The 12870-nt window shown below is 38.4% G+C and overlaps 1 protein-coding gene across 1 annotated transcript in view; it reads left to right on the top strand.

Annotated features, from left to right (window-relative positions):
- COG3 (component of oligomeric golgi complex 3) overlaps positions 1-12870 on the top strand; it is a 67549-nt gene that overhangs the window by 47241 nt on the left and 7438 nt on the right. Inside the window, exons 18-21 of the mRNA XM_082435373.1 lie at positions 1734-1822; positions 1932-2066; positions 7871-7946; positions 12469-12596. Of these exons, the coding sequence (XP_082291499.1) occupies positions 1734-1822; positions 1932-2066; positions 7871-7946; positions 12469-12596 (428 nt within the window). The remainder of the gene's footprint in view (positions 1-1733; positions 1823-1931; positions 2067-7870; positions 7947-12468; positions 12597-12870) is intronic.

Genomic DNA, 12870 nt, shown 5'->3' on the forward strand with positions numbered 1-12870 from the left:
TTTAACTCACCTGAGAGCCAAGTCGTCTCATCATGAGTCATATTAAAACAGCGTGTTCTTTTTCTTTTCCTAATGCACTCTCCTTTTCACCACAAAGAATACCTTTTGGTTCTGGTGGTATTTATTTATTTATTTAAAAACTTGTTTATTTTATTTATTTATTTTTTGGCTGCGTTGGGTCTTCGTTGCTGCGCACGGGCTTCCTCCAGTTGTGGCGAGCGGGGACTCCTCCTCGCTGTGGTGTGCAGGCCTCTCACTGCGGTGGCCTCTCTTGTTGCGGAGCACGGGCTCTAGGCACGCGGGCTTCAGTAGTTGTGGCTGGCAGGGTCTTGAGCGCAGGCTCAGTAGTTGTGGCTCACGGGCTTAGTTGCTCCGCGGCATGTGGGATCTTCCCGGACCAGGGCTCGAACCCGTGTCCCCTGCACTGGCAGGCGGATTCCCAACCACTCCGCCACCAGGGAAGCCCTCTGGTGGTATTTAGATAGTAAGCCTGTATGTTATTCATATACTTTGTAATTTTTTTTTTTAAACAGCAGCCAGATTTCCTGGCTTTTGCCTTTATAGAATGCATAATTTTTTTAGTTTATTCTCATCAGAAGCTTCCATCACCCAACCATTCTGGTTGATTTCCTGCTTTCCTTTCAGTGTGAAGTGTGGAAATAGTGCCTTAACCTTGAGGAATGCCAGGCGCTGATAGTCCTTAACTTTGTTTAAGTAATGGGACGAAGCAGGGCTCATCTATTTTCTTTCGTATTTTTTCTAATTCATAATTTGTTGCTGCTTCGTTCTACTACAGATCCACTGAGGTGTGAGAAAATGAAATACTCTAAAATTTTGGCAAATTTTGGTATAAAGTATGTTTTCCCTAAAACCTTATGAAGGTTATGTAATCCTGCCATATGATCACCTACAATTGTTCAGGTTTCTTATAGAAAAGACAGCAAAAACAAAGAGTCATTTACTAAAGCTTTACTCTGAATCTGATAGAGAGGTGTGTTTTTTGTTTTTTGTTTTCCCAGTAAGATCAGGGTCAAGGCAGGGAGTACAGTCTGGTGTGTACTTGTAAAACCAGGGTTGGAAGCATTTCATGCTTTGCTTTCTCCAGCCTGCCAAGGCAAAGCAAAGAAATGGTCTTTTCTGACTATCACTTAATAATACTTGCTATCTTTACTTTTAAGCCTCTAACCTCTCATGACTAACATTATACCTTATTGCATTTGAACATCAATGAGACCTGTTAGTACTTTGCATAGATTCTAATTAGTCTGGAGGTTAAGGGGTAAATATGTCCTTTTGGTGTTTTTTTTTCTGGCTGACACATTACTTTATTCTCTCTGCTTCAAATGAATAAATTTCTGTGCCAGCCAGATCTTAAACAAAAGAAGCTGGGTAAGTATATGAATCTTTCTTAAAAAACCTATTTTGCATCATAAAAGTAAAGCAGTGAAATTTTAAGGTGTTGATTACCATTTATCCTTTTTCTTTTTTTCTATAAATGAATAATTGTGATTAATAGTCATTTTGCAATTCTGAGTTCTAGAAGATGATTATGTGTGAGTGCTGTAGCCATTGTTGGCACTAACCTTATCCACTCATGGAGGTGACTTGGTGGAAATGAAACCCCTCTTGCTCTGTGGTAGTAGAGAACTAGTGTATGTTTACACACTGAAATAGTAACTTGGCTTCTTGTTGAAACTGTACATGTTCACTGGATGAGTAATTTTGTTTCACAGATGCAGCATTTAAAATCCTGAATCCTATGACTGTTCCAAGATTTTTTAGGCTGAATAGCAACAATGCCTTGATAGAGTTCTTGTTGGAGGTGAGAAGGAGTCTGTTTCCTTGGTGGTGGGAGATAAACGATATTCTTTACATGTCTGGTAATTTCTAGGCACATAAAAACAGGAGGAAATTGTCATCTTCTCTTTAAGGGTACTCCTGAGATAAGAGAACATTATCTTGACTCTAAAAAAGACGTAGACCGTCATCTGAAATCGGCCTGTGAGCAGTTTATTCAGCAACAGACCAAGCTGTTCGTAGAGCAGCTGGAGGAGTTCCTGACAAAGGTATAAACCTTGGTGCATATTTGGTAATTGTGAATTCTTCCCTAGATTGCATTTTGTTTTTGTTCTTTTTTGTTTTTGTTTTTTTTAAATAGAAATCCATTTTTAATTTATTTTATTTATTTTTTTATTTTTGGCTGTGTTGGGTCTTCAGTGCTGTGCATGGGCTTTCTCTAGTTGTGGCGAGCGGGGGCTACTCTTCGTTGAGGTGCGTGGGCTTCTCATTGCCGGGTTTTCTCTTGTGGAGCATGGGCTCTAGGCACGCAGGCTTCAGTAGTTGCGGCACGTGGGCTTCAGTAGTTGTGGCTCGTGGGCTCTAGAGTGCAAACTCAGTATTTGTGGCGCACAGGCTTAGTTGCTCCGCAGCATGTGGAATCTTTCCGGACCAGGGATCGAATCCGTGTCCCCTGCATTGGCAGGCGGATTCTTAACCACTGTGCCACCAGGGAAGCCCCTAGATTGCATTTTGAATTACTCTCTTATGAAAACCTTGGCAGAAGGAGACAGTAGGGGCTTCCCTGGTGGCGCAATGGTTAAGAATCCGCCTGCCAATGCAGGGGACACAGGTTCGATCCCTGGTCCGGGAAGATCCCACATGCCGCGGAGCAACTAAGCCCGTGCGCCACAGCTACTGAACTTGCGCTCTAGAGCCTGTGAGCCACAACTACTGAAGCCCGCGCGCCTGGAGCCCGTGCTCCGCACTGAGAAGCCACCACAATGAGAAGCCCGCGCACTGCAACAAAGAGTAGCCCCCGCTCACCGCAACTAGAGAAAGCCTGCGCACAGCAGCAAAGATCCAATACAGCCAAAAATAAATAAATAAAATAAATAAATTTATTAAAAAAAAAAAAAGAAGGAGACAGTAAACCCATGTCTTAATGATTCTGTCTAAGAAATCACCGTGTTTCCTATTACGGAAGCTTTTTGGTTTGGACTTTTAGGTATGCTTGCAGAGTTTTTCAGTTTTAAGAGAAAGTGTGCAAATATTGTGAAGTTAGTTATAGCAGACCTCTGGTTAGCTCTGTTCTCTTTATCCACGTTGTAGGGATCTGCATGTGGTCCGGGACTCTCACTTTTCCTGGATGAGGACCTGCATGGCAGTAATCACAGTCCTGTCTGTCAGGGTTTCCTGTTACTTAAATGGGTGATTTATTTTCCTCTTTGTTTTACATGCTATTTTTCCCTTTCATTTTGTGTAGGTGATTGAGAATTGAAGATTTTATATCATTGCATTGTTAATTCCCAGATACATGGATTTATAATAATCTATCTATTTCTCTGTCTCCTAGCTAGAATCCATCAACTGGCAAATGCCAGCAAAGGAAAAATCAGATCATGGCAGTTTTGACTTTCCTGTTCCAACATAATCATTTTTTAAAAAAACCTAAGTGTTGTTACTAAGGACTTACCTCATAAAGATCTTTAAGAAGTCTTGAAGTGAACTTTCATTTATTAAGCCTCTACTGTCTGTCCAGACTTGTGTTAGAGGACATTAAAAAAGAATAAAAATATGACAGCCCTCTCTCTCAGATTTACTTATCTAAGCCTTAACTGGGGAGACATTGGTAACTTGTTGCTGGGTCCTGTGATAAAGACAGAAGATATTAGTTTTTGAAAGTAAGAAATGATACCGAAAAAGCAAATATAGAAATGTTAAACTATTATTTAACATTGAGGTATATTACTTGTTTAGTGGCTTTTAGCCCATTCATCAAGTATTTGGAATGTGTGTGTGTGTTTTTTCCCCACCACAGAAATATAAAAGGAGGGTGGTGTACATGTTTTCTCCCAGCTTTTGATTAAAAAAAAAAATGGTGCAAGTATGGATATTTTGTAAGTTACAAACCAGTCATCATAGTTTTTACTGAAATGGTCCTCGTGGAAAACTAGTCTGCAGGTTGTAGTATTTCTGGGAGCGCACCCACATCAGTCCTGGTGGGAAATGCCGTAGATGAATATTTTGCAGTAACAGAGCAGCAGAACGACTCTTCTGATATTAGCAAGTTGGTTATAATGAAATGTGCCATTAAAGGGTTTTTTCTAGAAAAGCACAGTTTTCCTGGAAGTCAAGAGAATGAAAGTTCACTGACGGTAGTTGTCCAAGTTGACCTTAGTATAAATTTGGTAAATCTTGTATAACTCTGGGCATTTGGAAGATTCTGGACACTACAAACATTCTTTAAAAATTAGAGATTTATGTAGAAAATATGTATTCCAAGTCTGAATTATGTAATGGCCCTCCATGGACATACTACACATCTATAGCAGGGACCCCTGTATAGCTGTTCATGCACCTCTTTTTATACTCCTCTCAGTGTGGGACTGGGGAGGGAAAGGCCCCGCCCCTGATCGTCACTGAGAAGCCGTTCTCCCTCACCCGCCTCTGCCTGCTCACTCTGTGTTGACCTTACTCGGATCATTCACAGTTGCCTCATTTTTCCCTTTACAACCCTGGTCCCTCACTGCTCCTCACTGTTCAGTGAGACTCTTTAGTAGATACTATGGCGTAGAGGACCCGGCATCCCTTTTATGTTATCTTATTCCAAATTTAGGTTTCTTCCCCTGTCCTGTTGGCATAGAGTGGGTCAGAGGTAAAGATATATATGCACACACACGCACAAGCACGCACACGTGCATTGTAAGCACTAGAGTTCGTACAGATATACGTGATCATTTAAGACATTGTTTCTTAGAGTTTGTGGACCAAACGTTTTTCACGTTTCACCGGGTCAATGTTACTAGTATTCTGAATAGCAGAGACAGAGTAAATGATTTTAAAACCTTAAAATAATTTTCTTTAAAGGTAATTGTGCAAGTGCAGAATCTTATACCCCTTTTATTATAATTGGCATTGTAAGGCAGCCAGTTCTTGTACCTTGATAAATGATCACAAGAAAAGCAGTATCCATAGATGCAGAAAGGAAGCAGTATTTCATCCTTCATTTGGATGTATGCTTGTAGGTCTCAGTATTTACTATTTGGATGTAAGCTTCATCAACAAAATGTCCTCAGCTTGTTTCTAAGTTTGGACTGATTTTTAAAATATATATAGGTTTGCCTAATAAAACAAGCTGTGAGAGTGTATAGAGAACGTTCTTAGGTTGTCAGAAGACTTGTTTTTTGAGCCTGAAGACTCCAGGTGTGATTCTGGTCCCCTTTCACCTGTTGTAAATTGGCTTTTTTGTTTATGTAGCTCCTTCCTTGGGCTCTCTTTTTTGAGATGCTTTGTTTTCATTAATTCTCATTACATGCCTGGTACCTGGAGTAAGTAAACATCTCCATTTCACAGACTAAGAAACTAAAGTTTTGCAGTGTGACCTGTATACATGAGATAAGCATTTCTACAGCATTTTAATCTGTCTGGTGTAAACATCCTTCCTGATTTTTTGGTACAGTTAATGAAATTTCTTGAGAATAATAAAATTATAAAATTTTATTTTATAAAATAATGAAATTTCTTGAGAACAAGAAACTGGTTCTAGAAGAACTATTGCCTTGTTTCTTGCTCCTTGAGAAATAACCTTTCCTCTCAGTATTTGAATGGCCCTAGGGAGTGTAATACTGTTCTCTAAGTGTTGGGAGTGGCGGTTCATATCAAAACATTTGGGTCAGTTATTTTCTAAAACTAAAACACTGTCCGTACTTTTTTTTATATCCTAGAATTTTATTGTACTGCATATTGCTTGAAACAAACTCTTAAGTAGGGCTTGGAATAGTCATGGGTGGAGTAGAAAGAGCATAGCATTTCGAGGCAGGAGAGCTGAGCTCTGGACCTCCTTCTGCACCTCCTGACTGGGGTGGTAGTGGTCACTTAGCTTCTCCAAGCCTCAGTTTCTAGTCTCTACAGTGGAGATAGCTATTGCATCCCTCCTCCCTACTTAAGGTTATTATGAGGACCAAAAGATGATTATATATATAAACATACTTTGTCAGTGCTTGAAGAAGTGTTATTTTATAGTAAAATGTGACAAATTTGAAGTGAAGATTTTGCTTTTGCAAAAAATCTGAATGAAAGCATTTTAAAGGAAGTATAATTTCATGTTTATAGCGAAGCTAAAAGTGTTTCCCCTGGTGGAACCAGTTTATGCTGAAAACTCAGACTTGTATTCCTCTCAAGCAGTTTGCTAAAGTATTGCAAGTTTATTCTTAATGTTCCCTCTGAAGGGAACATAATTTCCTCAGCAACACTATAAATTAATTTTTTTTCCTCGGCATAGTGTGTGTAATAGAATTTGACCTATAAATTTAATTTCTGTTCACAAGGAGTTATAACCTAATGGGAAATCAAGATGGAAAATATGTAAACATTAAGGTGTATATACAGCAATGTCATTATGAGACAATGGGTCTGTCTTCATCCTGTAGGGTTTTAATAAAGATAGGGCTAATTGGGGAAAACTTTTGAAGAAAATGCTCCTTGAGGTTTAACTTAAAGATAAGTATATTATCTAGGTAGTAAATAGAGATGAGTATACAAGTTTGTATTTGCTTTTAGTATAAAAATAGTTATATACAATATATGTCGTTATGAAATTGGTTAAATTCTGGAACAATCAGTGGCATAACAGGCAGCCATTACTATTAAAGCATGACAGTTAGATACAGAAAAATGTCTAGGATTTAGATTTAAGTGGAGAAAAAAAGTTTTCCGGGCACTGTGTTCCTACTTTTGTAAATGTAGACACATTAGTATGTTTATATATTTACGTTGGGAAATATTTGGGATAATATACACTAAACATGAACATGTTTTTCTTTAGCATTGTCTAACCTATAATTGTATGTATGACTCACTTTTAAAAGCTGCATCTCACAATAAAAAATAAAGACATAGAGAGGAATTGAGTGACAGTGGAAAAGGGTGATTTTATATACATGGCAACATGAGCAAAGGCCTAGAGTGGTCCAGGAATATGAACTTGGTAGAAATAGAGAGAGGTCTGGAGAGGCCTGAGTTAACATTATATCCTATCTGTGCCCATCCTCTGCCTAAATATTTGTGTGGCCTTCTTTATGAGAAATCTAAAAAGTTGGTGTTCAGGTTTTTCTAATGAGACTATCTGCTGAGGCCAGGGTTATGGTCTGGACCGTTGGCACATAGCAGTCCATTTTTTACAGATGTTTTGTGCATTTCTGTCCTTCACCCTCCCTAGCTACAGCCTAGCCGTACCGTAATTTGCCATCTTAAGAACATTCTTGTCTGAAAGCTAAATGTATGGTTTTGCTTCTCTGTACTGATGCTGAGAAATGAAAAGAGAGGTGAATAGAGGGTGGGCATCCAATTCTTGTACCTAGAACACCGGCTAGTCAAATGTGCTTTTTGATGCTATCTGAAAATCTTTTTTTTTTTTTTAATAGCATTCTCTCTGTCTGTAACAAAGAAAAGGACCCTCTAGGTATATAAAGGAGATTTTGTCCAACTGCTGTGACATTTTTCTAATAACATACGATAGTAATTTAATGTTAACCTAACAGTCCACTGAAAGAGAGACCTGTTTTGTGTTGACGTTTCTCTCGGTCTTCATTTTTGTCTTCCTACCCTGAAATGTTTCAGGCTGAATGCCTCAGGACATTGGTATGGTTTTCTTTTTGCAAAACAGTGTATGCCTTGAAATCACAGAAGAAGTTTTGCTAAAATATTTTATTGCTTGTAAAGGACTATGAGGTATGATGCATTTTCTTTTAGGGCTGCACATTTGATTATCCTTATGCTTTCATACGTTCAAATGGTGTATCTTTTGAGAGCAGTACTAGTTTAATTTGTCATCAGTGAAATGAAACTTTTTTCTTTTTGTCTCCGCTACTAGGTTTCAGCACTAAACACAATGGCCAGTCAGGGAGGACCCAAGTATACTCTCTCTCAGCAGCCTTGGGCTCAACCAGGTACCCACATTTTACTGTTTGGGATTTCTTTTTTTAGGATGTCAGTTAATTTGCATTTATATAGTCCTGCTCCGACAGCTTGAAGTTGGTTTCCTACTCATGCTGTGGTTTAGGTTAATGCAAGATTCATTTTGGAGCTGACAGGTCTTAATTGAGCCAACACGACTTGCATTTCAACAAGCATCACAAGAAAGGAAGAATTAAAAATATATATATACACACACACACATACATACATAAATACATACATATACATACACACACACCCAGTTAAAAATAAAATATGGCTTAGATGGAAATGCTTTGAGTGCGGTGGTTTCTGTACACTTGATTTTCATTGTCTTAGAGTGAAAATACTGTGTTTGATAGTATGAAATTAATGGAGAGAATGCTACTGTTTCCAAGTATTATATGAAGAAATGTGGGACATTATTACATTTTAAGCAAGTTGCATCCTCTTTAATGTTTTAGAGTGTTTGAAAAAAATTATAAGAATGTGGTGTCATTTAGGAGTTGGCAGCCTCCATCATTGATTGGCAGAAGTGCTGGAGATGTTTCCAGTCTTAACTCTTTCCTAAATGTAAATTTTTTTGTGCTAGAAGGTGTTTTTTTCCCTCTTTAACATTAGACATTGAAAATCATGACTAGTTTTGTGGGTTATTTTTGGTCCATGTTGTGACATTTTAAGTTGTCATTAAACCAGAATAAATCATTTTGTTAGATTGATACTTGTGGCCATTCCCTGGCCCGTATTGTGATAGAGGTCCTTTGAAACTCGGAAGGGCAAGATGCCTGATAGAGATCCTTTGAAACTCAGAAGGGCAAGATGCTGGAAGAATCAGTGTTCTAATGATGGGTGAGCTGTGTCCAAGTTGGTAGGAAGCTTTTTGCTCATAATGAGAGAGAGCCAAAGACTGATTCTGGTTTAGCATCCATAAAAAATTGACTGTCTACAGGCACCCAAAACTGGAATTATGTTTTTAACATGATTGGTTTCCCATAATGAAAGAGTGCGTCTGTCAGGTATTTATTTCTTTTTGGGAAAAATAATTGAGGCCATTCTAAAATTTTCAGTTATTTTTATTAGTGCCTCAGGTTAATTTGAAGTTGAAGTAGAACAAAGAAGTTGTAAGAGTAGCTACGTATCTCCTAGGAAGATTTGTAAGCGTAGAGAATTATCACTGGTATTTGAATGGAAGGCAGGATTTTATCTCAAAAATTTGTCATGTGAACTTCGATGATGTCAATATAGGTTTGCATTGATTTGCTTTATTTTGCAAATAAACTTTGTGACCTGCTTTAGGCCTTTTGTTTACTGTGATGGAGACAGTGAATGTTATACTGGCTTTATTATTTTAAACCTTTGTGTTGTATATGAGATTGAAATCTTTGCCATCTTACTAAAGGACCGAGAGCATCCTTCATGCAGTAGTGTATTCTGTCAAGAGACAGAAAACCAGTCTTTTACTGACAATACTGGAAATTCTAACCATAGTGAGCCTGGTGGTAACCACTTGTTCTGACCCCTCAGGGTCAGGAGCAGGCTTGTCAGGCTGTAACTCAGCACTGATTCTAGAAGGAATTCTGATCATCTTTGGATTAATTGGGCTATTGGCTCAAGGTTTGTCATTTACAGAGCTTATTTAGAAATAGGACCTGATTTTATTTTGAACGTTAATGTAAATGAAACTCTTGGGTGCAATAAATCTTTCTTAAAATAGGTAGAAACCACCAAATTGTCATAAGTATAGTTAGTACAGCTAAGCCTAGGGGCTTGATGCATAATTAATGTATTTTCTTTCCCCTTTGGGAAGATTCTCTTTTGCTCAAAATAGGCGCTGTCATTTTCTCAAGTGGAGTCCTAATAGATCTCCCAGTGTTAGGTGTATTGTGCTCTTAAGTATTACTAGAATTGTCATTAGTAAAGCAGGAGTAGATGAAAGGAAACCGACAGAAGGACTAGATGAAATAGGACTTGCTGTTTTGTCATTTAAAACATTTTGTTTCTTTCTAAGTGAGGAGATCCTGGCAAATGGAGCAGTGACAGTTCAGTTTACCTAGTTGTTGTATCTTCCGTCTCATTTAGCCTCAAGGAGCTATGGAGTTGCTTTTTCTTGCTTTTTCTTGATCTGAGAAGCCCACAGTTAAATGTCAAAGATTTTTAAGTCTTTGGGGTGGGAGTACCAGGGACAGTCTAGAAACTTATCTTGGGCCCCTAGAACCCAGGGTTAGTGGTTCATGCAGACTTGATCACCTTCTTGGGGTCATTCCATGCTAAACTCACGAGATTGAGTTATAGTTAGGATGCCAATTTGTTAATTACTCTGGAAAATATACCTTTTTAAGAATTAGGATACTTTATTTACAAGGCTCCACATAAAACTGGGCTCTGAAGACTGACCAGTGAGCCCTGAAGTGTGTTAGTGACCATAGGACCAGAGCCTATGGAATTAATTGTCTTAAAGGAGCTTTCATCTGTTTATGAAAAATAAGGAATTCTTGGATTGTTTGTTCTTTCTTCTTGAGAGCATTGGCACTTTCTCACCCTGCTCTTATACAACCCTCCTCAATTAAAAAAATTTTTTTAACATGGTATAAAATTTGAACTGTGGAAAGGTATAAAATGAGAATTCTGTCCTCCACCTCTAAACTAGTTCTCTCAAAGGTAACCACTATTAATGGCTGCTTTCCCAAAATTATGTGTATTCTAGCATATATGGACTTGAGACGTGTTATACAAATAAGATTATACTATTGTTACCTGAAAAAACGGGTTTGCCTCTTGGTGGGTATTGAGCCAAAAGACACAACCAAGGCAAAGAGTGGGAGAAGGAAGGATTTATTACTTGCAGCAAGGAAGGAGAACACTGGGGGTCTTTCCCAAAGCATTGTCTCTCCGAATGGCAAAATTGGGGAAATTTAAGCTAAGGGTACATGTATTCGTGAAGGGGCTTGAAGAGAGGAGAATTCAGCACTGAACTGGGACAGTGGTTGACAGAATCCAAGCTTTAGTGACTGAAGTCACGGGGGTCAACAGCATCACTCCATCCTCCACCCGAATGGGGACCTTAGTTCCTGCAGAACTCAAAGCCGTGTATCAGATTGTTCTCTGTATCCCTTGAGGAGGAACTAGGGCTGCTTCATTACCGACCTATTGTTTCTTACTGCTTTCCCTGTGTTCCTGCATTCCCTCACTTCCCTTAAGGTCATCAATTACTGAGACCTGTTCAAGGGCAAGCATTGTGGCCAGGCTGAGATCACAAAATGGTTTAGGCCAAAATGGCTTCTCTTATGTTAAGAAAGCCAGTCCTGGTTCTCCTTCTTCGGGGGCCTCTTACCCTATCTGCTTACAAAATATCCCTTACTTTTATTTTGTTTTTTAACCACATATTCTATATCTTGGAGCCCTTTCTATACCAGCATATCCAGCTCTACCCATTCTATTTAATGGACGTAGAATATATCACTAAAGCATAATTTCCTTAATAATTCTATTAATAGATATTTGAATTATTTTTAGTTTTTCCTTACACTCTTTAATAAACACACATATCTTGGTATTTTGTAAATATGTCCATAAGGCAGATTTCTAGCAGTAGAAATGTTAAGTGAAAGAGTATGTGTATTTTCAGTTTTGCTAGACATTGCCTAATATCCCTTCCAAGAGGCTGAACGGTTTATACTCCCGTCAAGAGTGGATGAGGGTGCCTGTTTCCCCACAGCCCTGCCAAATGTGGATATTCACAGCCTTGGTAATTTTTACCAATATGAAATATCTCAGTTGTTTTAATATGCGTTTCTTTAATTATGAGTGAGGTCAAGCATCTTTGAAATTATTAATCAGTCTTTTCTTTTATAGCTTTCTAGGTAATTTTCTCTTTTAAATACTTCATAAAGATTACGACTCTTCTTTTCCATTTGTACTTCTTTTCAGACACTACACCTGGGCTACTAATTATTTCAGTTACAATTTTCTGGAATTCTTTTCCTTTTCTGATAATACAATATAAGAACATAACAAATGGATTTTTAGTTCCCATTAAATATGTGTGGGTATTTTCTGAACGATCTCATAAGACAGAGAGCATCTCTTACTGTGAGTCAGTTCTACAAATAAATAAGCTCATTCATTATGAAGTAATTCTTACTAGTGCTTCTCTGCAAATGGCCTTTTATTTTACCTTACGTCTTATCTCCAAATTCCGAAGGCACCATATTACTATCCCTGTGAATGTCCTGAGCCATGCTGGGGTGGGGGGTGGGGGTGGGGTGGGGGGGGTTGGGGGGTTCTTTTGCTGTTTAGCCCGTGGGGTTAGAATTTTGTATGCGGTAGATACTTAATGACTGTTTATAGGGCTTGTGATTAAACTTGATAAATAAATAAGAAAAGTGAAAGAAATTCTTTGGGGAAGTAAAGAGTCTTCTTTTGCTATTTTTCTCTCCTTTTATTCCCCTCTGAATTAAAATAGAAATGTTTCTTCTATTTTTATTTTTGATACTAAGGAGGTTAATTTCTTTCCAGCAAAAGTCAGTGACCTTGTGACAAGTGCCTACAAGACAATAAAAGCAAAGCTGCCCCTGACATTGAGAAGTATGTCATTGTACCTATCCAATAAAGATACTGAGTTCATCCTGTTTAAACCAGTTAGGGTGAGTATCGTGATCATCTCTTTGAATGTTGGCCGGTCTCTTGGAGTATTCTTGCCTTGTGTACCGTTTTCCTCTTCCTGTAAACATTTTGAAATGTTGGTCTACTATTCTAGTACAGTTGACTTAAAAAGCACTGTGATTCTTGAAAGACTTAACAAAGCATGCATCTGTCTGATGATATCTCCCCGACATCGCCCCCAGCGCTCATTTTGTCTTAATTTCCTTATGGTTACCTGTGGCACAAGGGTAATTTCTACCTGAAAGTAGAAATTAG

The sequence above is a fragment of the Balaenoptera physalus genome (genome assembly GCF_965194825.1).
Source record: "Balaenoptera physalus genome assembly, chromosome: 18".
In the NCBI taxonomy this organism is placed as follows: domain Eukaryota; kingdom Metazoa; phylum Chordata; class Mammalia; order Artiodactyla; family Balaenopteridae; genus Balaenoptera; species Balaenoptera physalus.